Source organism: Trifolium pratense, linkage group LG4, assembly GCF_020283565.1.
Source record: "Trifolium pratense cultivar HEN17-A07 linkage group LG4, ARS_RC_1.1, whole genome shotgun sequence".
Lineage (NCBI taxonomy): Eukaryota > Viridiplantae > Streptophyta > Magnoliopsida > Fabales > Fabaceae > Trifolium > Trifolium pratense.
Window position 1 is genome coordinate 31,617,917 of NC_060062.1, and position 27,969 is coordinate 31,645,885.

General features: G+C 35.0%; 3 protein-coding genes, 2 long non-coding RNA genes and 1 pseudogene across 5 annotated transcripts; 2 read left to right on the forward strand and 4 right to left on the reverse strand.

Annotated features, from left to right (window-relative positions):
- The first annotated feature begins 379 nt into the window (after nt 1-379).
- Nucleotides 380-5,633, forward strand: LOC123923489. The gene is made up of 4 exons (XM_045976177.1): nt 380-2,418; nt 2,995-3,144; nt 3,456-3,715; nt 4,244-5,633. The coding sequence occupies exons 1-4, from the start codon at nt 509-511 to the stop codon at nt 4,948-4,950; spliced, it is 3,027 nt and encodes a 1,008-aa protein (XP_045832133.1). The 5' UTR covers nt 380-508; the 3' UTR covers nt 4,951-5,633.
- Nucleotides 5,634-8,417: 2,784 nt separating this feature from the next.
- On the forward strand, nt 8,418-10,618 carry LOC123923491 (exocyst complex component EXO70B1-like). The gene has a single exon (XM_045976179.1). It carries the CDS (start codon nt 8,523-8,525, stop codon nt 10,551-10,553), a length of 2,031 nt encoding a protein of 676 aa, XP_045832135.1. The 5' UTR covers nt 8,418-8,522; the 3' UTR covers nt 10,554-10,618.
- Nucleotides 10,619-10,970: 352 nt separating this feature from the next.
- On the reverse strand, nt 10,971-12,205 carry LOC123923505. Its single transcript, XR_006814415.1, has 3 exons — nt 12,168-12,205; nt 11,893-11,962; nt 10,971-11,034 (listed from the first exon to the last, which is right to left on the reverse strand). It is a non-coding gene; the product is annotated as an uncharacterized LOC123923505 (long non-coding RNA).
- Nucleotides 12,206-16,939: 4,734 nt separating this feature from the next.
- On the reverse strand, nt 16,940-18,446 carry LOC123923504. The gene is made up of 3 exons (XR_006814414.1): nt 18,137-18,446; nt 17,862-17,931; nt 16,940-17,003 (listed from the first exon to the last, which is right to left on the reverse strand). It is a non-coding gene; the product is annotated as an uncharacterized LOC123923504 (long non-coding RNA).
- A 1,134-nt stretch (nt 18,447-19,580) lies between these two features.
- LOC123923495 lies at nt 19,581-21,836 on the reverse strand (annotated as a pseudogene).
- Nucleotides 21,837-24,183: 2,347 nt separating this feature from the next.
- On the reverse strand, nt 24,184-25,010 carry LOC123923503 (disease resistance protein RML1B). Its single transcript, XM_045976191.1, has 2 exons — nt 24,945-25,010; nt 24,184-24,803 (listed from the first exon to the last, which is right to left on the reverse strand). The coding sequence occupies exons 1-2, from the start codon at nt 24,987-24,989 to the stop codon at nt 24,504-24,506; spliced, it is 345 nt and encodes a 114-aa protein (XP_045832147.1). The 5' UTR covers nt 24,990-25,010; the 3' UTR covers nt 24,184-24,503.
- Nucleotides 25,011-27,969: the final 2,959 nt, after the last annotated feature.

Sequence of the window (27,969 nt, forward strand, 5' to 3'; positions counted from 1 at the left end):
CTATTAGTGCACATTTTATTTGGATATGTATGAGTATCCTTATGAAGTGAATAATTCTGATAGGACCAAAAATTAATAAATATTCTTTATGAAAATTATCTACCTTAATAGTATACCTAAGGTTAAAAAAGATGAAAATTAAACTGAGTTCTTTGCGTTAATTACAATATAAATTAAAAAAAGATGAAAGGTACTTAGTTCACAAGAGAAAGAAGATGAAGTCAAAGTTAATTAGTATAAAAAGATAAGGTGGACCACCATTGACTAAACTATTGACTAGATATGACATTTCCCTTGGTTTGGAACTTTCCTCATAATTGATTGGAAAAAAAAAAAAAAAAACAGACAAGTCAAAATGGAAAAATAATTGGAACTTTCCTGGCAATGATCAACAGCTTTGGTCCCTAATTTCAGCTGAGATAGAGATAGCTTCTCGCACCCGAAATCAAAAAGATTTGTTTCATTCTCATTTCATATGTGAAATCAATTCTTACACACTTTAGACAACATGACACATATTTTAATCCAAATTTGGAGATGGTTGATGCAGCCAAAGGTGTGGAGATTTATAGGCTTTGCTTCAGCTGTTGTTGGACTGGTCTGTTATGCTTTAAGCTCTTCCTTCAACTATCTCTTTGGCGATTGGAATTTTCTGAAACTTTTTCTTTATATTATTTTCAGTTTCATCATATGCTTTGTGATTTTATTTGCAAAATTATTGCAACATTCGAGGAGTCTCCGGTTCAAAGCTCATACCGCATTTTTGGTATTGACAATAACCTCTGTTTATTCCTTTTTCTTCGATAAAGTGATGAATGGGAAACCAGATGCATATAGTTTAATTTCATGTGCTGCTTTTGCTATCATGTCATTGAGTTTGTCGAGGCAAACTCAATGTGGATTTGAAATCGATCTTCTCTATTTCTTCCTCGGGTGTCTAATTGTGCAACTCATGAAGATTAAATTGCAGTTATTCATTCTTGGAGCAGGTTTCAGCTACTCTCTTATTATTCTCCGTTCTTTTTTCTCTTCTATTGATGCTAGAGGAGATGATCAATACTCTCAACTCCAGGATGAAAATTCGGTGGTTCTTTATATGAATTCTCTACAACTCGCCAATATTGATATCGCTAGCGATAGCAATAGAATAGATTCATCACAATTGATGATCGCTAATGATATTAGTAGTGTGATGGAACAACTCATGGCTTTTGTGAAGGCACTTCAGCATGAAAGTGTAATTATCATTCAAATGATTTTTGTGCATGTAGAAAAATACTATGCTAAAAAACAATCTCAGTTTGTGTTCAATGACCCTAACTTCATGATGGATGCATTTAAGCTAGAAACTATCAAAGGCCTCGAGAAAACAGCAAAGGTTATGGTATGCTCTGGGTTTGGGAAAGATTTTTCCATTGTGTATAATAGTTGTAGGAGGGAATGCTTGGATAAGTGCCTAAATAGATTATTCAGTTTAGAAAAGTACAACATCCAGGACGTTCATAATATCCCGTGGAAAGAACTCGAAGACAATATTGAAAGTTGGATTCGTGCTTCCAATGTTGCTCTAAAGATGCTTTTCCCTGGCGAGCGACAACTCTGCAACCGCATCTTCTTTGGATTCTCATCCGTTGCTGATTTCTCTTTCCTGGACATTTGCAAGGGATGGACCATTCAACTTGTGACTTTTGTCAATGCTATTGCCACCAGAAGCCATTCGCCAGAGCGTTTGTTTAAAATTCTAGAGGTGTTTCAAACATTGTGTGACCTAATTCCGGAATTTGAGTCATTATTTTGTGATCAATACAGTGTCTCTCTAATAAATGAAGCAATGACCATATGGAAGAGACTCAAGGAATCAATCAAAGGCATATTCATGGAGTTGCAGTATCTGATTGGCAAAGATCCAGTTAACGTGACAGTTAATGGTGGCGGTCTTCACCCGATTACCCAGTATGTGATGAACTACCTAAGTGTAGTTTGTCAATCCCGACAAACACTAGAGCAAGTGTTTGAAGATTCCTCATTTTCTCAGACGATTCATAGGATTATGGATATATTGGAGAGTAATTTGGAAATGAAGTCCAAATGCTACGATGATCCATCTATAGGCTATATTTTCTTAATGAATAACAACACGTATATAGTTCAAGTGACCAAAGATAATGAATTGGGAACCATTTTGGGGTATGATTGGCTCCAAAAACACGCTCTGAAAGTTTGGCACTACTATGGTAGGGAAGTTCAACAATCACCGTACAAAACCAGACACTACGATGGCAGGGAAGTTCTACAATCATTGTACAACGCCCGACAGATTGGTAAAATAGATCGGAGCAATGTGGAAGGTTCCGAAGGATCAAAGGGGTATGAAAGAGATGTGCAACTGATAGAAGCATCACTTACTCAACTAGAAAGGTATCAAAAAAATTATTGATGTTTTCTTTTTTATTAAATAAATTTAGTGTGATGAGACAGAATCTCAAAATATTCACAGTGTGCACCCACGGCACACCTTTAAATTTTGAAAATTACTTCCCGAAAATTGTCTTAATATATCTAAAATAAGCATGGATACTTATTGTTAAGAAGTCCCACATCGGTTGCGATATGGCCTGACTAAGTGTTTATATACTAGAGGCAATCCTCACCTTACAAACCGGCTTGTAAGGATGAGTTAGGCCCAATACTCAATTCTAAGATGGTATCAGAGCCTATCCACGATTCGCTGGGCCACTTCGTCGGGCTGCCTGCAATCAGGTTTCTGATCGGGCCCTCCACCATTCATATCCGCGCCTCAAGCCCATAGCGCCAGAGCGGGGGTGCAATCCTCACCTTACAAACCGGCTTGTAAGGATGAGTTAGGCCCAATACTCAATTCTAAGACTTATAATTAGGGATAGTATCATAGTAGTACAAAAGAGTAGATTTGTCTTTACAATCAATTTGTTGCACATTGATCTAATGATCATCATGTCTTCGCGCATTAATTAGAATTGGGACAAAGGACTCAGAGGCAGAGATAAGAACAATAGTAATCTCTCCCTCACAACAGTTTGGGATGGCTCATAAAATGTCACCAGACGATGGCTTTACCTGGAAAAAATATAAGGAGAAAGAGATGCTTGACTTCAAATACCCGAGGTATGCATGGATGGTAATTTATGTAATTAATTTTGTTAGGAAATATGACATCTACATATAAAAGTACTTCTCCATTCTTAATCATAAGCAAAATTTTAATTATTAGATTCATTAAATATCTGATCTATATTAGTTATACAATGTATCTGATATATTTGAAGTATCTTTAACATGTGTTCTAAGAGAACATGCTAGCAATTGCTTTATTTTTTATATTTTTCAGCCCAGTTTCACGAATATTTGAATCCGTCCTATGTAAGGGACAATGATTCATAATCCTAACACTGTTTGGAAGTTTTCTTTTGTTTCAGGAGTTACTACATGTGCAACCACATGACTAGATATTCAGGTGGATTCAAGAAGAAAGTACAACAACTTGATGACAATCCAAACATGTTTGAAGTAACATACAAGGGTGGACATTCCTGCTGCATGTCCTTAACAAAGGCATCATTAATTTTACCACCACGAAAAATAAGGAATACCTCAAACTCAAAGGATATCATCACTCAAACCACTATGCCTCCATCATCAACTTCATATTCTAGGTGGCTTTCATCCGCCACACCAGGTGAGGAATCAAGTTGAACAACAGTAAATCAGTAATTAATCGATTACAACTGTCTGATAATAAAAGTATTTTGTTATTTAATTAAATTTAAAATTTATTGGTGGGCACTCTCGCCAACCTGCAATCTGCCATGAAAAGTGACGGGGTATGATTTTCAACCCGCCACCACTAGCCCGCCTGCCCTTCTTAGGAAGATTAATAACAGGACGGAGAGGAACATGGCGGGTTGGACTGTTTTTCCATCCCTAGGTTAATATGTTTGCTTTCCTTCCACTTTTTAGTCGTTTGAAATATCCTCGTATACACATATGATTCATGTTAGGTCAATGTTACTTCAACTTTGAAATTTTTTGATGTTTTTTTCAGGCGTGTTTAGAATAATATTATAAAATATTCTTTGGCAAAGAAATTAAAATATTTTCATTCGGTGACTTGGTTCGAGCCCTAATATACACACTTATTCAGTTTAAAAGGTCAAATTGTAACCACTAGACTATTTAATCTATATTGTGACATTAAATTCTACAGTTAAATCCATAAGCTCTATCCCAGAGGTCAATCTACCTGCTCCGGCCAACGGTGGGCATCATCCTATGATGTACAACGTCGCCGACTATCTTGTTTCTGCTATCAGATCGCAAAAAATCAAGTTTGTTAATGCAGACAGAGCATTTTCAACACAAACAGAGGAGCCAATGAAACTGTTAGAAAGCATTCTGGAATGGAAGTCTAAAATTTATGCGGACACTTCGTTGCGTCATTTTTTCATGATGAATAATTGGAGGTATTTAGAAGTTGCAATTCAAAGAAGGGAATTGAATGAAATTTTTGGAAATATTTGGTGCCAAAAATTCAGAGTAAAAGTTCAACAAAAGCTTGAACTTTATCAAAGAAACTCATGGGAAAAAGTGTTGGATTTTTTGAAGTTAGATATCAATGACTCCTCCGTGGAAATTAATTTAGCAGTAGATTCGATGAAAGAAAATCTCAGTTGTTTTAACATGCACTTAGCAGAGACACTTAGAATTCAATGCACATGGTCTGTTCATGATGAGAAGCTAAGGGGGGAAATAATTTCATCTCTCAAAAACATCTTGCTGCCTGTGTATGGAACCTTCATTGGGAAGTTTCAAAATTTTCTTAAAAACGATGCTTACGAGTATATCGAGTATGGAATTTTTGATATTGAAGATGTACTTGATAGTTTGTTTCTTGGAAACAAGACAGATGAATGAATCATTTGGTTTGTGAATCATGGACCAGCCTGGGCACTTGCCCTCTTGATAGTTTGCTTTTGCATTGTAGCTTTGGTTTGTGTATATATATCATTTTGTCCTTTTTCTGAACATAATCACTTTGTGAGAGTGTTTGTTAGATTTTATAGAAACCTCGTAATGTATATAAGTTATTTTCAGTTTATTTTTGTTCGCTACAACAACATCCAAATTAAGTAAATGATTAATCTAAAATATCTGCAAAGGAGTGATTGGAGACAGTGTATAACTGGTAGAAGACAGAACAATATTTCACAACAATGCGGCATTAACAGGCAGCATTCACAAATATTTAAGCAGAATGTATAAACGCAGAAGCCCGAGATTCCGAGATATGCACTCTACATTCTCATTGTGGTAGATTTCTTCTAATATAATCAACAATTCAACATGATATACAAATTTACAAAGGAGTTGTTGAATCAATGAAATCATAAGTTGGAACTGTAATTCATTATACCCCAAACTATAGCTTCAAACAGCTACTACAAACAAGGAAGTGCACAAGTAAATGTGGCATTTCTTATTAATATAGAGGAGTTTTCATGTTCTGCATCAGAATTCAATTGTTCTCCAGCATTATTTTGTTGGCTACTATTACTATAACTATAATCAGATTTGAATTCATTTCTATTTTATCTGCAGCATCAATTTCAACGGCTACATTATCTTCCAGTACTCTTAAAGTTCCAGTTTCGTACCGAGAAAAAAAAAGAACCATACTAAGACAATAACAAAATATCGCTTCAACAAAACTACTAATTTACTATAATGTAATTTTTTTCTCAACTTATGTTTTACAACTACAACACCGCAAGGTTTTAAATTGCGGACCGCATCACCTGATGCGACCGCAATATTGCGGATGCGAACGGCACCACAACCGCATCAGACGGCAATTGTGGTGTGAACTTAAAATCACACTTGATACCGCAACGAAACCGCAATGCAACAACATTTTTCCGCAACGCAGCGACGTTTTGATGGAAACGGGCCGCAACAGGAAGAAAATTAGAATTTACATGAACATTTGAAGAAAAGAAGCAGATGAAACAAACTGAACCACTGAATTTTCACTCATTTTGTTCTGGGTTGTGTTTGAAAGTTTGTTTTCTAGCTGGATTTAGTTAATTTGCCATTGTGGTAGAAAGAACTATAAATAAAAGAATATATAATAAATTATAATAATTATAGTTTTTATTATGTGTTTGTGCGTAGAGAAAATTATTTCACACCGCAATGGCCGCAATCTGCGTCGCAACGACAATAATGGCCACAACCGCATTCGCGACCGCAACCGCAAATTAAAACCTTGTACAACAGTAATAACTCACTCAAAAAGTAATTCTTTTGATATGTACCTTATATTTTTATAAAATACCAAATTCCCGTACCGGTACCTAGGCATCCTAGGATAGCACCAAATTTATTTTCTTCTGAACAATTTGGATGGGGGAATTTTTTGAGGTAAAGTAATGTTTTGAGGGAATTTAAATGATTTGAGGTGAATTCCATTGTTTGGATGAATATTTGAAGAATTTTCAAAATGATGGAAATTTATGAAGTATTTTGTTCAAGTTAAATTTAGAGAATTTCAAAAAGACACTTAAAACCAAAGAATTTGAAATTCCTTCTTCTTTGTAAACTTTTAAAAATTACTAATTGATCGTAAAACCTAAAATTAGCCGAAAAACCTAAAATCGACGATCAACGCTAAATTGGCCGAAAATCCAAAAAATCGGCAGAAAAAACCTAAAATCGGCCAAAAGCCCAAAAATCGACTATAAACCCTAAAATCGGCCGAAAACCCAAAAAATCGGCAGAAAAACCTAAAATCGGCCAAAATCCCAAAAATCGACTATAAACCCTAAAATCGGCTGAAAACCCAAAAAATCAGCAAAAAAAACCAAAAATCGACCGAAAACCCAAAAAATCAGCCGAAAACCTAAAATCGGCCAAAATCCAAAAAATCGACTATAAACCCTAAAATTGGCCGGCAACCCGAAAAATCGGCAGAAAAACCTAAAATCGGCCAAAATTCCAAAAATCGACTATAAACCCTAAAATCGGCTGACAACCCAAAAAATCGGCTGAAAAACCAAAAATCGACCGAAAACCCAAAAAATCGGCCGAAAACCTAAAATCGGCCAAAATCCAAAAAATCAACTATAAACCCTAAAATCGGCCGGCAACCCGAACAATTGGCAGAAAAACCTAAAATCGGCCAAAATTCCAAAAATTGACTATAAACCCTAAAATCGGCCGAAAAACCAAAAATCAACCGGAAACCCAAAATCGGCCAACATCCAAAAAATCGGCCGAAGAATCTAAAATCGTCCCTAAACCCAAAAAACTCGGCCGAAAACCTAAAATCGACCCAAAATCCTGAAATCGGCTATAAACCCCAAAATCTGCCGAAAAACCAAAAATCAACTATAAACCCATTTTTCGGCCGATATTAGGAGTTATAGTCGATTTTTGGGTTTTTCGGTCGATTTTTCGTTTTTCTGTCGATTTTAGGGTTTATAGTCGATTTTTGGGTTTTTTGCCGATTTTAGGTTTTTCGGCCGATTTTTTGGGTTTATGGTCGATTTTTGGGTTTTCGATTAATTTTTTGGGTTTTCAGCCGATTTTAGAGTTTATAGTCGATTTTAGGGCTTTTGGTCGATTTTAGGTTTTTCAGCCGATTTATGGTTTTTGACCGATTTTAGGTTTTTCTGCCGATTTTTTCGGTTTTTCGACCAATTTTTGGGTTTAGGGTCGATTTTATTAAAATAAATAAAATTAAATGAAGGAAATTCAATTGCATTACCCAAACAAAGAATTTTACAATTGATGGAATTTCAACACTTTATCCAAACACTGTAATTTGAAAATCAAGGGAATTCAATTGAATCAATTGAATTGCCGAGTATTTAAAATCCTTAAATTTCTAGAATCCGTGGTAATTAGACATCCATGGAAAAAGTCGAGATCACATTCAAACCCAGGATCAATTTTTCTATATTGATAACCAAAATAGAGAAATTAATTAGACATCAAAGCAGAGGCTGCACAAGAAATTATACTCAATAAGTCTGATCGAGAACTCTCCGGTTCAAAGTTCATACAACATTTTTCTGGTATTGACAATCACATCTGTTTATTCCTTTTTCTTCGATAAAGTGATGAATGGGAAACCAGATGCATATAGCTTGATTTCATGTGCTGCTTTGAAGTGGATCTTCTTTATTTTTAATGGCAAATAGATGTATATATATAAATATATGAAACAAACAAATAGTGGTTGTCAGAGAAAATATGCTGATAATATTAATAATAAGAAAGTATCCATCAATGGAAATGATTGTTTGATTTCTTATTTTTTATACAAAGGAAAGTAGGACTTTTGTTAGTGCATTCCTACTACCGTTACTCATTTCCTATATTTAAATTGCTTTTTGCTCCATTTCCTTGAAATTTCATAGGAAATAAGAAGATAGCTTCTACTCCAAAGTCAAACATTGCTCACATCTCAGTATATAGGAGGGAACATGAATCATACTATAATCCTAATTCGGAGATGGCTGATGCATACAAAGGTATGGAGATTTGTTGCCTTTGTTTCAGCAGTTGTTGGACTGGTTTGTTATGCTCTCAGCTCTTCCTTCAACCATCTATTTGGAAATTGGAATTTGTGGAAGATCATTCTTTACACAATTTTCGGCTTCATCATCAGCTTCATGATATTGTATGCAAATTTATGGAACCGCTCAAGAAGTCTTCGCTTCAAAGCTCATACGGCTTTTCTGGTATTGACAATCACCTCTGTCTATACCTTTTTCTTCGATAAAGTAGTGAATGGAAAACCAGATGCATATAGCTTGATTTCATGTGCTGCTTTTTCTATCATGTCGATGAGTTTGTCGAGGCAATCTCAGTGCGGATTCGAAGTGGATCTTCTTTACTTTTTTCTCGGATGTCTAACTGTGTTACTCATGAAGATTAAATTGCCGTTAGTCTTTGTTGGAGCAGGTTTCAGCTATTCTCTTATTATTATTCGTTCTTATTTATCTTCCATAAATAACATAGTCGAAAACGAGTATTTTGGACTCCAAGGTGAAAATTCAGTAGTCATTGAAATGGATTCACTAATAAGGCCTAGTAATGATTTTTCTGTAATGATGCAAAACCTTATGACTTGTACTACTGCAATTCATCAGGAAATTTCAAATCTCATTAACAGGCATATAAAGGAATACATTCTAGATAGGAGTAAATCATTTTCTAGGTGTGATTTCGTGATGGATACTCTTCTGTTATCAAAGATGCACAATCTTCATGAAATTGTGAAGTTGATGATAGGTGCTGGATATGAGAAAGAGTGTTCTCGTGCGTACAGTAATTGGCGGAAGGTATTTTTGCAGGAGTGTCTGATAAATAAAATATTTGTGTTGCAGGATGCAAAGATCAAAATCGAGAATGACCGTAAAAGGGAACAATATGTAGATACCATGATGGGAAGATTGATGACTGCTTTGGATGTAACTATGACATGCTTGTTTCCCATTGAAAAACAGCTCTGTGATCGTGTCTTCTCGGGGTTCTCAACCACTGGTTCTAATTGTTTCATTGAGGTATGCCAATTAGCAACGTTTCAGCTGCTGAATTTGGCAAATTCAGTTGGTTCTGGGAGCCCTTCAAAATCGTGTTTGCTCAAAAAACTCGACATATTTAAGCAGTTACATAGTCTAATTCCGAAATTCGAATCTTTGTTTCCAGATTCGACATTACTGTACCAAGCCATCAAAGTTAAGAATAAATTAGGAGAAGCTAGCAGAGACCTTTTCAAGGACATGCATAATTTTATTTTCAAAGTCCCAGAAACAGATCTAGTTGATTCATCTTATGGCCAACATCATCAAATGACTATCGAGGTCATGAGCTACGTGACTTCTGTTTGCAGGTCAAAGCGGACGCTGGAACAAATTTTACACGAGTACTCCAAGGTTGACAATGAAGTGGAAGCATCTTCTTTCTTCGTGAAGCAGATAGAACAGATAATAGGGATGTTAGAAAAAAAATTGATATACGAGTCCGAAAACTACAAAGACCTTGCTTTGCGCCATATTTTCATGCTAAATAATAGGTCGCACATAGAAGCTGTGAACAAAAGCTGGGAATTGGAAACAATTTTGGGCAATGAGTGGTTCCAAAATAACATAGAAAAAATCCATAAAAACCATGAGCTATATAAAGGAAGCTCATGGAACAAGGTGGTGGACTTTCTGAAGCTCGAGAACAATGAAAATACTACAGAAGAGTTATTGAAAGAGAAGATTCATTTGTTCAACAGTCACTTTGAAGATATATGCAGAGTTCAGTCCGTATGGTCTGTATATGACAATAAGCTAAGGGAAGAAATAATATCGTCTGTGGGAAAAATCCTATTGCCAGCATATGGAATCTTTGTTGGGAGGCTCCAGGATATTCTTGGTAACCAAGCTTATAAGTACATTAAATATGAACTGTTTGAAATTCAAGATCTACTCAACCATTTGTTTCTGGGAAACCAAAATATATGAATCAGAATATAGATAAAACATGATGTGTTTATTTTTATTTTGTATCTATGATTTAGATCGACTTGATTCAATTCTGTCACGACCCAATTCCAATCGTGACCGGCGCACGAACTAATACTAGTCCGGCAAGCCTAATGACCGAATTTAACAAACAATAAATATATTATTTCCAAATGACTATTTACTTTAGAACAATTTTACTGAAATTTCGACAAAGTCTCATTTGTATTTTCAATGTTTCCAAATCAGAATAAATCCTGTTTGCAGCATATACATCATTCAGTCAAAATTTTCAAAATATACATGTTTAAATTTATACATTTCAAAACAAGATATTCCTAGACTCAAAATAGCTGCAGATACTCGATCAACTCCAAATATACATATACAAAATAGTTGTTCATCAAGAAGGCCTACCAAAAGAGTGACATTGACAAATCTTTAACTCTGATAGAAGCTTTCTATTCAGTTGACTTTGAATCTGAAAAAAATATAAGATGAAGGAGTAAGTCACAAGGACTTAGTGAGAGATAACAACCATTACCAACTAGATGGGAAACACACAAAGGCACGAGAATTTGATTTTTAGAAAGCTTGTAATAATTATTGTGTAGCAGTAACTACATACTATAAATAATATTCGATCCAAATCATTATAGAGTTTGAAATTTGAAATAATAAAAAATATAGAAATCCAATCAAATAAAAAGAAGTCATAACGAGAGAATCGAGAGACGGCTCCATCTCGTTGATAGCCCTTTCCTCCTAAGAGTGGCCTTTCACTTAGGGGCGGCTCCATCTAACGGATAGCCCTTTTCTCCTCGATTACGAAAATACATCCTCATCTTTAATTAGAGAGTCTACAATATCGTTGATAGCCAATTCGTTACGAGAGAATCGAGAGACGGCTCCATCTCGTTGATAGCCCTTTCCTCCTAAGAGTGGCCTTTCACTTAGGGGCGGCTCCATCTAACGGATAGCCCTTTTCTACTCGATATTATATAACTAGGTGCACCTAGACCGTTATCCTCGTTATCGGTTACTTGATCGAAATCATTATTCTCAAAACATATTTATCAAAATCCACGTTTCACAAGATATTGAAATTTATCTAAAAATACCACAACAAACCTCATTTTCAATTCATTTGTTCAACAAGTCATGGATAAGTCCAAATAAAGTATAGTTAAATTTGATGACTTGGAAATTATATAATAATGACGAGAAAATGTTCAAAGGGTGTGTTCCCCAATTTTATAAATACTTTAACATAGAAAATAAGTAACATAAAATTGATAATAGTAGTTAAAATAAGTAGTAATGATCATCATCAACTCACAACTATGACGAATCAACTCCGTTCCTAGCAATGCCTTCCGGAATGACCACCGGAGCAATTTTCATCGAATCTGAACATCATACAACAATTTCAGCTCTCGTGAAAACTTATTTAAGATCACACTACCAATAGATAAAAGAATTAGACAAAACCCCCAATTTGTTAGAGTTAGAGCTTAAAGTGACTCATGAAAATCTAAGAGTTTACTACACACTAGTTCTGCTACTCATCCAAAATAGATATCATTTTTAAACTCGTGAATCATAAAATTTTACCTCAAAGAATATAAATGACCAACTTTCAAGAGATGGATCATATTCTTCTCCTTTCTTAGAGCAATAACCCTAACTCCAAAATCTTTACCCATGAACACTTTTAGACTAGGAGATAGCTTTGCTTATGAGTAATTAACCATCAAGAGTGGAGAGAAGAGAAAAAGAATTATGGTGAATTGGAATAGAGACGAACAAAATGAAAGTGAGAGTGGAGAGAATTCTAGAAGATGGGAGTAGAGAGTGAAAGGCACGTGAGAGAAATAGAAAGGGGTGGGTGGGGTTTCCGTGTTTTATTTGGTTTGTCTTTTTGTCCCATTTTTTTTTTTTTATTATTTTTTATATATATATATTTTTTTTTATTTTAGAAAAAAAACCGAAACGGTGCGTTTCAATCTTCCCCCCCTTAAGAAAATTCGTCCTCGAATTTATACTACTAATCTTGATTTTTAAATAAATGTGGATACTTGTCACACATGACTTATCTGGGTTCTCAAGTTATTACCTCGTTAAACAATCTTTGCCATAGAATCTCTGCTTAAACGATACCCTTTGATCATAAACATATATATCACTTCCTTATCTATATATATTATAGCTATCAAATGGTTCAACATAAGAAAAATCCTAGTCTAGCTGCACATTTTCATGAATAATCACATGAAAGGGTCATAAAGGTATTTCTAGAGCATAGAAATATAAAATACCGTACGGACTGTCGAGAGATCTGGTCGAAGTCCCAAGTGATAAGCTAGAAGTTCGAATCTCTACCGAAACTCTAACATTCCATTGAACCTTAAACTAATTTCCCCCCTTCTGCCAAACCACAATACACCCTACATTTGTGAAACATGTAGGAATACATGCATGCTCTCCCACTGTGAACAGTAAGGGCGACATCTCTGATTAGAGTAAGACTTTTCCTACTTCGAATTGTCATTAAACACTCCTAGAAAATCTTAACCTTTTCAACAATATGTTGAATCAACTCTAGGCCCACTAGTTTAGAGTTTAGACTAGCCAACATCCAATCATACTATCAAAGACATACATTGTCTACATACAATGCCTCAAAGGCGCCACTTTAATACTAGATTCGTAACTATTTATATGAAATTTCCATCATAGAAAAACATTGGTCAACTTCCTCTAATAATAAGAACACAAGCACGAAACATATCCTCTATGTTTTTTTTTTTTTTTATAGTTTTGACAAATTGACCATCGGTCCTAGGATAATGATTGTACTAAGATTCAAACGGGTTCCTATTTCTGATAGACATCTAAAACGGAGCAGGCAACTGAGCACCATGTTGTCAGAGATAGTAGAGATTGACATACCATGTAAAGAAAGGATCTAGTTTAAATAAATCTTAACATAATGATCTATGGATGGTTTAAAGTTTCTACTGTTGCTTATATGTAAAATGGTCTACTGTTGGCACAATTCCACTAGCATTCTTGCTGTAACTAACTAAAATTCAACAATAGATCTTAGAATCACATCTCTTTTAGTTCAATGGTCTATTACTTTAGGCATTTGGAATCATACTTTCACATCTTACAATCATTAAAACAATATACTCAAGGTTCTCACTCTTGTGACATCTGTAAGACCACCCCCAACAAGAACTTATATAAGGTTGCAACATTACTTTCAAACAAAACACACAAGGAATTGAACATAAAATTAAAGGTACCGAACTTAAATTATGTCTTGAACAATGATGTATGGAGGTTTTGGGAGTAGCACTTCACACACTTCTAGTTTTATTTGACACCCTGCTTTAACTATAATCATTGCAGCATATCAAAATCTCCTTTCCACCAACATGCTTCCGCTGCGCAACTCTGATTTGTTTGGTAAGTAGTTTATGACCGTATTCCATAATACTCACCTAATTTACTCTCTACTGTTTCAATTTATCAACTCGTGATCTAATAACCCAAGAAACATATAGTAGGAAATATTGAGAGGTTTAAAAAATAGTCTTCAAGAGCTTATAAATAAAAACTACTTGTTTCATTCATTCCAGAAGTTAATCACCTTGAATGACTATCACAGGGCATCATTCTATTATAACTAGTATTTATGTTATATAAATAAACCACCTACTTCATATTTAATTTACATCTTAATAGTCTACCAACCAAGCATGGACATACTCAATCCAAATGTATTCCTAAATCAAGGAATATTAAATTTCAAGTTTAATAATATCCTTATCAAGGCCTAAATTTTTTCTGATAAATATGTTAATAGCCTAGAAGCTACTAACCAATGCAGAGTTAATAGGTGGTTTTCCGCATGTTTCTATTGCTTAGGAATTCACAGATAAGTAATTTTTTATTTTTTTATTTTTATTTTTGGTGACTCATAAGAAAAGGTAGAATTTTGAGACTTGAAAATAAATTTTTCAATCCTAGTAGGTCTTCAATACAATCTTGATTTGAAAACGCTCAGGTTTATGACCGTTCCTAACTCTATCAAATATCCATAAAGATGTTAGAGAATTAGTAAACTCAAAAGACATAACCAGAATTATATAATGTTCATAGTATGTGCAAAGAGTTTTTATTGAAATAAGACCCCTCTCAACCTTTAATTGGTGATGCCTAGACCGCAAATCAATCCTAGACAAAACACTTAACTTCTTGAAGTTGATCACACAACTCGTCAATTCAAAGTAAACAATATTCAATCGTTACTACCCTCCTATTCGATTCTCTACCACACAATATCACATGGGTTCATCTTTCTTCCCTATAAACAATATCACAGCTTCCCAAGGAAAAGAAGTTGGACTAATAAATATCTTATTGAGAAAATCATATAGCTTTCTTCCTTAACACTTAAAGTTATGCTAACTATTTGATGAAGAGGTATGGATGTCGTTGAGTGTTAGGAACCAAGTTTATAGATATCTTAATATTCTTATCATGAGGCAATCTAAGAAATTCTTCAGGAAAAACATTAGGAAACTCACGTTTTTTTGGAACTATTTAATGTTTTTTCTTCACTCACTTGTATTTACATAATCAAGAATAATTATCCATAATAACTCCTTTTTTTTAACAACTTGTTAGATCCTAAACAAGAGGTTAAATTATATGGTACAAAATCACGTTCTACTCGCAAAGGATAAAAGCGATTACCCAATATCTCAATTCTCACTCCCTTGTTATAATAGACTAAGGTGATATGATGGAAGAACATCCGATTCATACACAACATCCTGTCATAATCTATACTAAAGCTTCCAGTGTTAATTCATAACTAGATAATAATTGTGTCGTAGCTGCCAAGGACGACCCCTCCTGTTACTGCATACTCGACCACATTGAAAGTACATTTTACCCTCTTTGAAAAAAAATTCAGATTGAAATCAACCTTTAAAGTCAAAATTATTCTAAGGAAAAGTGAATTATTTATATGCACCATAATCTAATCTACGACTCTACACTGTGTAAAAAAATTTGTCTACTAGAACTATCTCTCTTGTGATAGTAATATTTGTTGTGCCTTGAAAGTTCTGCAAAACGAGTTTTGTTCTTTGAAATTGACATAACCTCAGTTTGTTTAAATCCCTCATAGTCATAATTTAAACCATGCATCTCCAACACTTTCTAAAAGAAAACGAGTCATAAACAATCAAGAGATCTCACTCCATGCCAACGTCGGTGATCCTATTTGTACAGGTAAGTGTATCAAACAAGTCATATACCAAATCCTCCAACTTAAATGATGTCAACTTCACTGCCCCTATATCTGAGCATCCTAACGCTTTTTATAACCTCTTTAGATAGTCAATGAATTTAAGTGGATCCTCACGCACACTCGACGTAGAAAAGGTAAGGGTTTAAGTATCATGAATTTCTCTATATCAACATTAATCTCTCTAGATGGGGTTATCGTCTAGTACTCACCCTGGCTAACTACTTGTGACCCATCAAAATTTGTTTGTCTTAGATTATCATTATCATGCTACTTCTCAACAACAATCACAATAAGTTGTTGCAATACCTTTAGCAATATTTGTCTTCCTCTAGGCACCTCAACACTAACTACTACTACTACAACCAATCACGTCCGTCGACATGAATGCCGCATCCTCGATCATCTACTTTAAATCGACAACGAGTACGTACGAATCATTACTCTTTAACTAGGTTGGGAAGTAAACCATAAGGAAAAACTTTGCTTCTAGTGGAGATCCTAGTGTTGGGTGGCGTCCTGACCAAATGAAAGAAAATTGACCGAATATGGGACAAGACGACAAATCAGATGTAGACAAATCAAAGACCAAAAGAGATCATTGGATTGAACAACAAGTGAGACTACCATAGAATGCTAATAGCTTCTTGCAAGTAAATGGTGCCGCGGTTCACAATTTACTAACAAGAACCTATAACCGAGCTCTGATACCAACTTTGTCACGACCCAATTCCAATCGTGACCGGCGCACGAACTAATACTAGTCCGGCAAGCCTAATGACCGAATTTAACAAACAATAAATATATTATTTCCAAATGACTATTTACTTTAGAACAATTTTACTGAAATTTCGACAAAGTCTCATTTGTATTTTCAATGTTTCCAAATCAGAATAAATCCTGTTTGCAGCATATACATCATTCAGTCAAAATTTTCAAAATATACATGTTTAAATTTATACATTTCAAAACAAGATATTCCTAGACTCAAAATAGCTGCAGATACTCGATCAACTCCAAATATACATATACAAAATAGTTGTTCATCAAGAAGGCCTACCAAAAGAGTGACATTGACAAATCTTTAACTCTGATAGAAGCTTTCTATTCAGTTGACTTTGAATCTGAAAAAAATATAAGATGAAGGAGTAAGTCACAAGGACTTAGTGAGAGATAACAACCATTACCAACTAGATGGGAAACACACAAAGGCACGAGAATTTGATTTTTAGAAAGCTTGTAATAATTATTGTGTAGCAGTAACTACATACTATAAATAATATTCGATCCAAATCATTATAGAGTTTGAAATTTGAAATAATAAAAAATATAGAAATCCAATCAAATAAAAAGAAGTCATAACGAGAGAATCGAGAGACGGCTCCATCTCGTTGATAGCCCTTTCCTCCTAAGAGTGGCCTTTCACTTAGGGGCGGCTCCATCTAACGGATAGCCCTTTTCTCCTCGATTACGAAAATACATCCTCATCTTTAATTAGAGAGTCTACAATATCGTTGATAGCCAATTCGTTACGAGAGAATCGAGAGACGGCTCCATCTCGTTGATAGCCCTTTCCTCCTAAGAGTGGCCTTTCACTTAGGTGCGGCTCCATCTAACGGATAGCCCTTTTCTACTCGATATTATATAACTAGGTGCACCTAGACCGTTATCCTCGTTATCGGTTACTTGATCGAAATCATTATTCTCAAAACATATTTATCAAAATCCACGTTTCACAAGATATTGAAATTTATCTAAAAATACCACAACAAACCTCATTTTCAATTCATTTGTTCAACAAGTCATGGATAAGTCCAAATAAAGTATAGTTAAATTTGATGACTTGGAAATTATATAACAATGACGAGAAAATGTTCAAAGGGTGTGTTCCCCAATTTTATAAATACTTTAACATAGAAAATAAGTAACATAAAATTGATAATAGTAGTTAAAATAAGTAGTAATGATCATCATCAACTCACAACTATGACGAATCAACTCCGTTCCTAGCAATGCCTTCCGGAATGACCACCGGAGCAATTTTCATCGAATCTGAACATCATACAACAATTTCAGCTCTCGTGAAAACTTATTTAAGATCACACTACCAATAGATAAAAGAATTAGACAAAACCCCCAATTTGTTAGAGTTAGAGCTTAAAGTGACTCATGAAAATCTAAGAGTTTACTACACACTAGTTCTGCTACTCATCCAAAATAGATATCATTTTTAAACTCGTGAATCATAAAATTTTACCTCAAAGAATATAAATGACCAACTTTCAAGAGATGGATCATATTCTTCTCCTTTCTTAGAGCAATAACCCTAACTCCAAAATCTTTACCCATGAACACTTTTAGACTAGGAGATAGCTTTGCTTATGAGTAATTAACCATCAAGAGTGGAGAGAAGAGAAAAAGAATTATGGTGAATTGGAATAGAGACGAACAAAATGAAAGTGAGAGTGGAGAGAATTCTAGAAGATGGGAGTAGAGAGTGAAAGGCACGTGAGAGAAATAGAAAGGGGTGGGTGGGGTTTCCGTGTTTTATTTGGTTTGTCTTTTTGTCCCATTTTTTTTTTTATTATTATTTTTTATATATATATTTTTTTTTTTATTTTAGAAAAAAAACCGAAACGGTGCGTTTCAAATTCCTTTTCGAATATATATTTTTTTATGTGTTAAGGATATAGATAGTTAGTTAAACAACTGGAGTTGGTCGATAGGTTACCAAGTTGGTTAGGTGATTAGAAAGTTAGTTAGGGAGTTAGTTACTCCAAGTAGCTCTATAAATAGGCCACTCCATTGTACATTTTACTCATTCTTTTATCAATCTATATTCGATCAATATGAATTCCTATGAGTATTTTCCTTATGAATACTCCTACGCTCTCTACCTTGCTTATGAATATCATCTTCATCCCTGTGATTCCATGGAATTGCCAACAAATTTGTGATGTAAACAATCAAGTAAATAAATCTCGCACAGTAATATATCCCAAGTCTTGTAACTATCGCATCAGCACGTCCATAATTTTCTTCGCAATTATGCACAAACTCGCAATGTTCCAAACACTTCACATTCATTAAATAGTATGCAGTAGAAGTTAACGTACAGTCACAGATTCCTGAACTAAAATGAAAGTACATTATTAGAGGAATACTTTTTTATTTATTTTTTTTTTCTTTTGTAGGAAATAAGAAACCCCTCACATGCACACGCCGATTTAAACAAAAGATCTCAAATTTAGTTAATGTAGTTACAGATCACATTAAATAATATGCAGTAGAAGTTAACGTACAGTCGCAGATCTCAATTTAATGAAGTTAATTTACTTTTGAGCTCTTGGTTTTCTGTCTGCTTTATGTTTGGTGCATGAAATCAATTTGGGTCCTTTTGATTTTGAAGTTAACATTGGTGGTTGATAGTTTCCGTTATCATTGTAAAGCTATTGGATACATCTCGGTTGTGGAGGCTCCGCACCAGTAATATTGGAATTTGAAACTATGGTATCAATGTCGGTTTTGTGTCCGGTGACCATGTTTGTGTCCGTGTTTCATAGATCGCAATCCTCATTTACTGTCAATTTCATGACTCTCTACGATACCAGCGACTTCCTCACCAACAATCTCACAGAAATTGTCATATTTGTTGTCATCACTACTATCAACACAGTAATTGTTTGTTCGGCCAATACTATGTTGGTTTTTCAAAATGTCACCAGAGTCAACAAAAGTATGTCCATAACAATCAGAACAAAAAGGAGAAAGATTTATATATTCAACAATGACGAAAAAAAAGAACAAACTAATCAATAATGCACGGTCTGTAGAAATTTTTTATAGATTCATCAAATAATATTTTAGCATTATTCACTTTCTTAAAATAGATATTTATAAACAAATATGTATGTGATGATAATTAATTGGATTTACCTCTTCCCTGAAACAAATTGTCGAGACCTCTTGCGATATCTTCCATTTCATACTTAATATATTTATCGGCATTCTTACCAAGCTGAAGAACTCTCTGAAACCTTCTAATGAATTTTGCATAAGCTGGCAACAAGTCTTTCACAATGGAAGTTATAATTTCTTTCTTAAGATGTTTATCAAAGATAAACCATGAAGATTGAACCCTGCATATTTTCTCAAAGTGCATGTTGAATGATTTTAACTTCATTTTCATTGAATTTGCTTCCTCATTAGGTTGCATTGATGCATTGGTGTCCAACTTCAAGAACTCCAACATCTTATTCCATGAGTTACTTTGATAGTTCGCATGATGCAGCCGAACTTTTGCTGTGTGTTTTTGGATCACAGCATCACCTAAAATGCTTCCCAATTCACTGTCTTTGATATGTAGAAGAATGTACCTGCAGTTATTCATCAAGAAAACATAGCACAAAGTAGGATCCTTGTAGATTTTGGATTTGGCTTCTAAATTTCTGTTTAATAGCTCCATAATCAAACCTATCTGCACTGAAAGAGAGAAAGAGGAATTCACTCTATCCTCAAACACTTGCTCCAATGTCTTCCGTGACCTACTTGCGGCACGGAGGTGGTTCATCACATAACGGGTAATTGGATGAATCCCACCAGAGAGAATAGCCGATTGGGCCGCATCATAGCGAATCATATTCTCCAACTCCATGAAAATGCCTTTGATTCCTTCCCCCAATCTCTTCCAAATTGTGGCTACTTCGTTCTGCAGCGATCCACTGTATTGACCGCGGAACAGAGATTTAAACTCTGGAATTATATCACGCATAGTTTCAAACAACTCAAGGACTCTAAACAACTGTTCAGGTTCATGTGATCGTCTTATGATGGCCATAGCTTTGGTGAAACTCAGAAGCTGAAGTGTGGATTCCATGCAAACATCTGTGAAGGATAAATCAGCGGCGGCGGAGAATCCAAAGAAAACCTGATCTCAGAGTTGCCGTTCAGTGGGTAACAATATGTTCAAAGTAACTTTGAAAACTTTAATCCACCTTTTAATATTGTCTTCCATTTCCTTCCATGACAACATCTGAAGGCCTTCAAAGCTGAGTTTCTGGAACCATAATCTTGAGAGGCTTTCAACCAAACATTCCCTTCGGCAAAGGCTATACATGTCACTGAATTCCCTTTCAAACCCGGTGCTAACCATCATCTTCGCTGTTTTGTGAATGTTGTCGATGGTTTCAGGTGGAAAGGCGTTGATCATGAACTCGGGGTCAAAAACCGCCAATTCAGAATCATCACTACGGTATTCTTCCAACTTCTCCAGAAGTATTTCGATGAGATTTGAATTTTCTAGTTGAAGTGCCTTCAGACAAGTACTGAGGTTCGCCACCATACTGCCAATATTATTACTAGCCAGTTGTGGTGAATGTAAATGGCCTTCTATAACTACAAAATTTTCATCTTCGATTCCAGGGAATTCATTATCTCGTGCTACGTCTAACGAAGGAAAGGATGAACGAAGAATAATAAGCAAGTAGCTGAAACCTGCTCCAAGAATGAATAACAACAATTTAATCTTCATGAGTTGCACAATTAGACATCCAAGAAAAAAGTAGAAAAGATCAACTTCAAATCCGCACTCATTTTGCCTCGATAAACTGAGTAACATGATAGCAAAGGAAGAACATGAAATAAGACTATAGGCATCTGGTTTTCCAGTCACAACTTTATCGAAGAAAAACGAATATAGTGAGGTGATTGTTAATACCAAAAAAGCTGTGTGAGATTTGAACCGAAAACTTGTTGAGTGTTGCCATATGTTTGCAAATAAAACCATGAGGCTGATGATGAAGCTGATACCACTATAAAGGAAAATCTTCAACAGATTCCAATCTCCAAAGAGATAATGAAGGATGAGCTGAGAGCATAACAGAGAAGTCCAACAACAGATGAAGCAAATCCCACAAATCTCCACACCTTTGGCTGCATCAACAATCTCCGGATTTGGATATTTGTCACGTTGTCTAAAGTGTGTAACAATTGACTTTGGCTGTGAGAAGCTATATCTATATCAGCTGAAACTTGAAGACAATTAGGGACCAAAGCTGTTTATCATTTCCAGGAAAGTTCTAATCAGTTCCGAGGCAAGTTCCATCAGTATGTGGGGTACTATTTATTTGACTATTTCAAACTAACTTTGACTCCACATTTTTTCTCTTGTTGACTAAGTTCCTCTACTGATAATTTTCACTCTAAGACATTGCAAATTAAGTTTCATAACTTTAATTTGAATGTTATTTGTTATAAAGGCCATGAACTCGGTTCAACCACGATCCATTGGATGGTTTTTAAAATATGACATTGGTAGTATATAAAATTAGAGGAATCATATTCAAAAGATACCAAAAATAATCAGCTGCTGGTAAATACTCTTCTTGGTGAGTCCAACCTTTCGCCCAATGATTTCTTCGTGTTCAAGAACTCTGGAGGAATAACGTTAAAGCTTTGAATCCTCCATTCTTGTATGCTACTTACACTTGTCCACCTTGCATTTTCATTTTTTAATGGATAATCATGATTTATTTCATATACAATTAAGTTAAGATTCCTGGGATTAAATATCCTTTATTCAGTACATAATACTTTCATTACATTACAAATGCATGCATCACATTTCTTTGTGGCAGCACACTAGTATGCACCTCTTGTCTCTACTATATTTTCAAAAGTAAGAACATTTATCTCAGATGCCTACACACTAAAAAAAGATAATTTAAACAAGACCAAAAGATGTCACAAAAGTAGTTGAAGTTGGCGAGAAGAACCCGAGATGTGGAAGTGAATACTAGATGTTAGCTGGAGTTGATAGTGAGAGAGCAACGCAAAGTCACGCGCTTTCTCCAACTCCAAAGTGAGAACAACTACTACTTATGCCTAGGCAGCGCTACTGATAAAATAGCAATAGCTGGAATTACACTCCGGCTAGAAATCAATCTAATAAATTTATTCTTAGCATTACACTGTTTTAGGAGCTTCGAGCCTCTCTGCATCCGTGGTGGAACCTTGTGCATATTGTGTAATAGAGGAAACATTGGGGACATGATGTTAGGCTAATGGCTAAGATGGTTGGCTATAAAAGAAGATGGGTACCCCCATTTGCTTCCTCAATTCTTGCTAGGCTTGCTTTTAGCATTTTCATGAAATTTAAATTATGGATAACATCTCGAACTTCCTTCCACCTGTTCCTCGAATTGCCTTCACCAAAATTAATAATTAGAGCACTTTCTGAATTAATGGTTTCTTGTGGTTGGATAAGATAAACGTTTTCTTGAAGGGCACCAGAATTCATAATTGGAGCACTTTCAGAATCAATGGTTGTGGCAGGATAAGATGAGAGTTTTCATGGACTTGAGTGACTAGAGGATGTTGGTCTTGGATTGGGAGTCCAAGATTGACACTTTCTATTGCAGCAGCCAAATAAAATCGAAGAATGATGAGAGAATAACTTAAACTCACTCTAAAAATGACTAAAATTAATTTCATCTTCATGAGTTGTATAGTGAAATATCAGCAAAACAAATATAGACAAAGCGACATGATAGCAAAAGCAGCAAACGAAATCAGAATATATGCATCTGGTTTTGCATTAGCTTTATCAAAGAAAAAGGAGAAAACAGTCACTAGTGCAGAAAGGGGATTCCACTACTGGCCAAACGGACTTTCCACTACTGGCCGTGGCCGTAGTGAATGCTGGCGTCGTTGTAAGTCCAGACTTTCCACGTCGGGTCTTTTAATACCCGTCGTGGTATGTATATTTCTTCTTTAATTATTATTTAAAATTATGGACTTTCCACGTCGGGTTTTCCAATTACCTGTAGTGGTATGTATGAGATTCCACGTCGGTTATAATGAATACCAGTAGTGGTATGTATGTTTTCAAATTTTTTTAATATAAATCATGGGGATTCCACTACGGGTATTTACACATATTCGTAGTGGTATGTATGGTTTTCCAGTTTTTTTTTTAAAGAATTGGGGATTCCACTACGGGTATTTACGAATATCCGTAGTGGTATGTATGGTTTCCAGTTTTTTTTTTAAAGAAATGGGGATTCCACTACGGGTCATTACCTTTACCCGTAGTGGTATGCTTAGTTTTCACGTCTGTTTATTATAAATATCAGTAGTGGTATGTTAGTTTTATTTTTATTTTATTTTTTGTTTTTTTGTAGCTTCCTGTGCATTAATTATATCGTCTACACTTTTCCGGCGCAGAAATTATACAACATAATTTCAAGTCACTGGTAGCTAATAACGCACAACAAAATTACTAGTAGCTAATAACGCACAAGAAAATTGACATAATTCCGAATATTATTTTCCACAAGTCATTGTCAATTCCTAACAAGCTAACAAGTTACATGCAACACATTAAAAGTCAGTGCTTAACATTATCACTAATTAATTCCAAGTCTAATGACTAAGAAACTAAATTCAAAATCATCTAAAGCCACAAAGCACCAGCATCTTTGAGGAGAGGGAACAAGCAGAGAGCCCATTAATACCACCTCCAATTCCAAGTGCTACAAAACATGAAATACTGGTAACTGTCCCTGCAACCAAAACCACAAACATTAGACTAATTTTAAACCTCAAAATTCCTGCATTTGTCAATATTAATCACTATTAAATACAATTAAACCATTTAATAGTTCAAGCTTGGCACAATCATAAAGAACAACTAATCCAAGATTTCGCGACAGAACATTCCTTGGAAGATGCAAACTCTTAAGCTGAACACAACCATTTAAACACAAACAGTTAAGCTTGCTGAGGAAACTCGAGGAGGAAACTTCAGTCAAGCTTTCACAACCACTAAGAATTACTTCTTCAATATTTGGAGATAGCGATAGGTCTGGAACTTTAATAAGCTTCTTAGAACGACTAAGATCAAGTCTTTTCAAATTTGGTAAATCCTGATAACAAAAAATATATGATTAAGGGCCTGATAAATTTATTTTTTACATTCAATCATCATACAATCATGATATTAGAAATTAAGGACTTTGTCCATCAATAAAATGCAAACAAATGTAACATGTAGCTTGAAAAAATACCTGATCATCTCCCTCCCAAAGTTTCTCAAGATCGCTTTCACGCATATAAATTATGACGAGGTGTTTTGGACAAAGAAATGTTAACGTACGAGAAAGGTTTTCAATAGCTTCTCGCAAGATCACATTCGAGTTGCCTTGCGGAAAATGCTTATAAAACTGAAGTATTCTAAGATTATTCATCATTTGGAAAGTGTCAGCTTGTAGTTGAACCTTATATATTTTGCAAATGTCCAGGAATATACACCGGATTGCATTTGACCCCTAAAAGAATTAAAACGTGAAGAATTAGCAGACAGAGACCAATTAAATATATAGGTAAAGAATTGAATTTTGTTTGTAGTTCTGTAATCTGTATTCACTTTTCAGTCCAACAAATCACAAAACTAAGAAATAAAATTATCTAATCTTATAATCTGTCTGTAGTGACTAAAAAGTGAGTACAAAGACTAAAGACTAAAAATATATTTAACTTTATATCATTGATATTTAAGTTATATGCAGAAATGTTAGATACATACCTTGTTTATTAAAACATGATAAATATCTTCCGGATTCCATAATCGAGTCCGATTTCCAGGATCATTTCCAGACTGCCGACGAACAATTTCTTGTCCCATTTTTTGTATTAGATAATGCATCACAATTCTATCTTCTGAAATAGATATAATGCCCCTATCTATAAGAACATTCAGTCCAGTGACAGGATAGAAACCACAACTATGTAGGGTATGTGCTACATCATATACCAATTGTCCTGTATAGAAGCAAGCTATATCAAGAAAAATGTCCTTCTCTAGGGGATCAAGCCCATCATAATAACTTGATTTAAATCTGTCAAAAATATTCTTATTGGGAAATTTTTCCAACTTTTGCAACTGACTTTTCCATGCATCCATTGTTTCACCAGAAAGTGATGAGCCTAACTCCTTTAGAGCTAGTGGAACCCCTTTAGCATAGTTTGATACCAGATTTTTTGACAAGTCCTCATAAGCATTATTTGTGGGATAGTTTTGTTTAAATGCATTTAAGCTGAAGAGCCGTAGTGAATCTTGAAAACACATCTCCTTGACTATGTATATCTCATCTGCATTAGCATTCCGAAGCACTTTCATGTCTCTACTAGTCAAAATGATTCTACTACCATGGCCGAAGTTAGAAGGCTCTATAGTTAAATTTGAAGTGTTCACATCGTCAAGAACAAGGAGAACCTTTGTTTGTTTCAGCCTTTGAACATACGAGCACCGCAGTCTAGAGGTAAGTCTGTCTTCCTCTAGAAGCTCTGACAGGTATTGACTTTTTATATTGAAGAATAATTTTCAAGATTTAACCTTAAAATCAATACAATTAAACACATGAATTCAGCTTAACCAGAGTACTTAAAAACACAATCTGCATACCAATGGGACATTTAATGACTCTGTTAAACTCGACATCATTTATTCGGCTTACAATCAGCCTATCAACAACATATAACTCAGCTTAGTTTTATATCACAGTAAAAGAGTAATTAAACCACTTCAGTCACTAGTGAGTATACTGCTATGTTTGACAGTATATTATTCATCGTGATATAGCACTACAACTACATAAAGAAATAATTCCTACATACAAGTACTATTCCAAAGCTACTACACACTTGATAAACAAATTGACTCAACAACATCCAATGGCAAACCAGTGATATAACTCTTATTACTCCAATTATTATAATTTAATTTATAAGAACTAAACCAAGATTATGTATATTATCATCCTAAACTACCCAAGCCTCACTATCAAACCCCCTGCCTCGTTTTCTTTGAACTAAGAATTAAACTCATTTAACTACAAAGGTCATCATCCTACTTTCTATATTACTAAAAATGAGTCTTTTTTGGCATGTACACTGTTTCATATCCATTACATTGGAAATCAATGAACTTGCCACAACTTCAATAGCAAGTATATGAATCTGCTATATAACTTAAAAAATAAAATTGAATGGAGGGTGCTACTCACATAGTACAATCAAAATGTTAAATTCCCAATTACAACAAATCCACCAAAATTTCTGAAAACATTTTCATGTTAATCAGAAACAAGCTTTTCCTATAAGCACTGAATCTTCAACAAGAAAACAACAAAACTGTTTCCTCGTCCAAAACAAAATCAGTGCTAAACAAAAAACCCAACAATATGTAACCAACAAAAAAAAACCCAACAATAATCAAAACAATTAAGTTAATAATCATAAAAAACGATTTAGGGATTTGGAATTTAGGGATTTCAAAGAGAATTAGGGATTTGGGATTTAGGGATTTGGGTATTTGGCGACAAAGAATGAAGAACACTCGTCTTCTTCGTCATTCTACATACAAAGAAATTTTGAGAAATCTTAACATTGATATGATTAAATTAGATAAAAAGAAATTTGGAGGAAGAATTGAACGTACCGAAAGTAAACTCGTTCTGGAGAAGATGAAGTTCGTCGTTCCGATTGTGAAGTTCGTCGTTCCGATTGTGCCCTTGATGACAGATCGTCACACTCATTAATCCGTACCTATTTTAGCAACATTAGATACATTTTATCAGTTTTTAATCAATAAATGTAAGAGAAATCAATTCTTATGCATGATTACTTGTATTGCAAGAAAACAGGATTTTGTGCAGGAATGTGCTGAATTGAACTACGTTGGGGGCGTGGAAAGGTCACGCGCAGCGTGATGATGCCCTGAGGAGAGCTGAGTTTTCATTGAAGCCACGCCCGGCGTGAAGCAAGGCCACGCGCTGCGTAATTCACCTTCCAGAGAGGGGTTTTTCAGCATTTACACTACGCGCGGCGTGAAGGCAGGGCCACGCGCGGCGTGATGGGAACTTTTGTACCACGCTGGGGGCGTGGGATGCATCACGCGCGGCGTCGCGGATCCAGTGCTGAAGACCTGAAGCTTCAGATGCAGCCACGCGTGGCGTAGAAAGTTACATGCGCGGCGTGGTTGCAATGTTATATAAGGAATTCTGTTTTTCTGAAAAGGGGTTCGAAATTTTG

What these genes read in the sequence shown, in the direction of transcription:
- LOC123923503 (XM_045976191.1), bottom strand. Translation starts at nt 24,989, where the DNA reads ATGCGTGAAAGCGATCTTGAGAAACTTTGGGAGGGAGATGATCAG. An exon ending in TTTGGGAGGGAGATGATCAG is followed by an intron (nt 24,804 to 24,944) that starts GTATTTTTTCAA and finishes TTTTGTTATCAG; the next exon opens with GATTTACCAAATTTGAAAAG.
- LOC123923491 (XM_045976179.1), top strand. Translation starts at nt 8,523, where the DNA reads ATGAATCATACTATAATCCTAATTCGGAGATGGCTGATGCATACAAAG.
- LOC123923489 (XM_045976177.1), top strand. Translation starts at nt 509, where the DNA reads ATGACACATATTTTAATCCAAATTTGGAGATGGTTGATGCAGCCAAAG. An exon ending in TCACTTACTCAACTAGAAAG is followed by an intron (nt 2,419 to 2,994) that starts GTATCAAAAAAA and finishes CGCATTAATTAG; the next exon opens with AATTGGGACAAAGGACTCAG. An exon ending in CTTGACTTCAAATACCCGAG is followed by an intron (nt 3,145 to 3,455) that starts GTATGCATGGAT and finishes CTTTTGTTTCAG; the next exon opens with GAGTTACTACATGTGCAACC.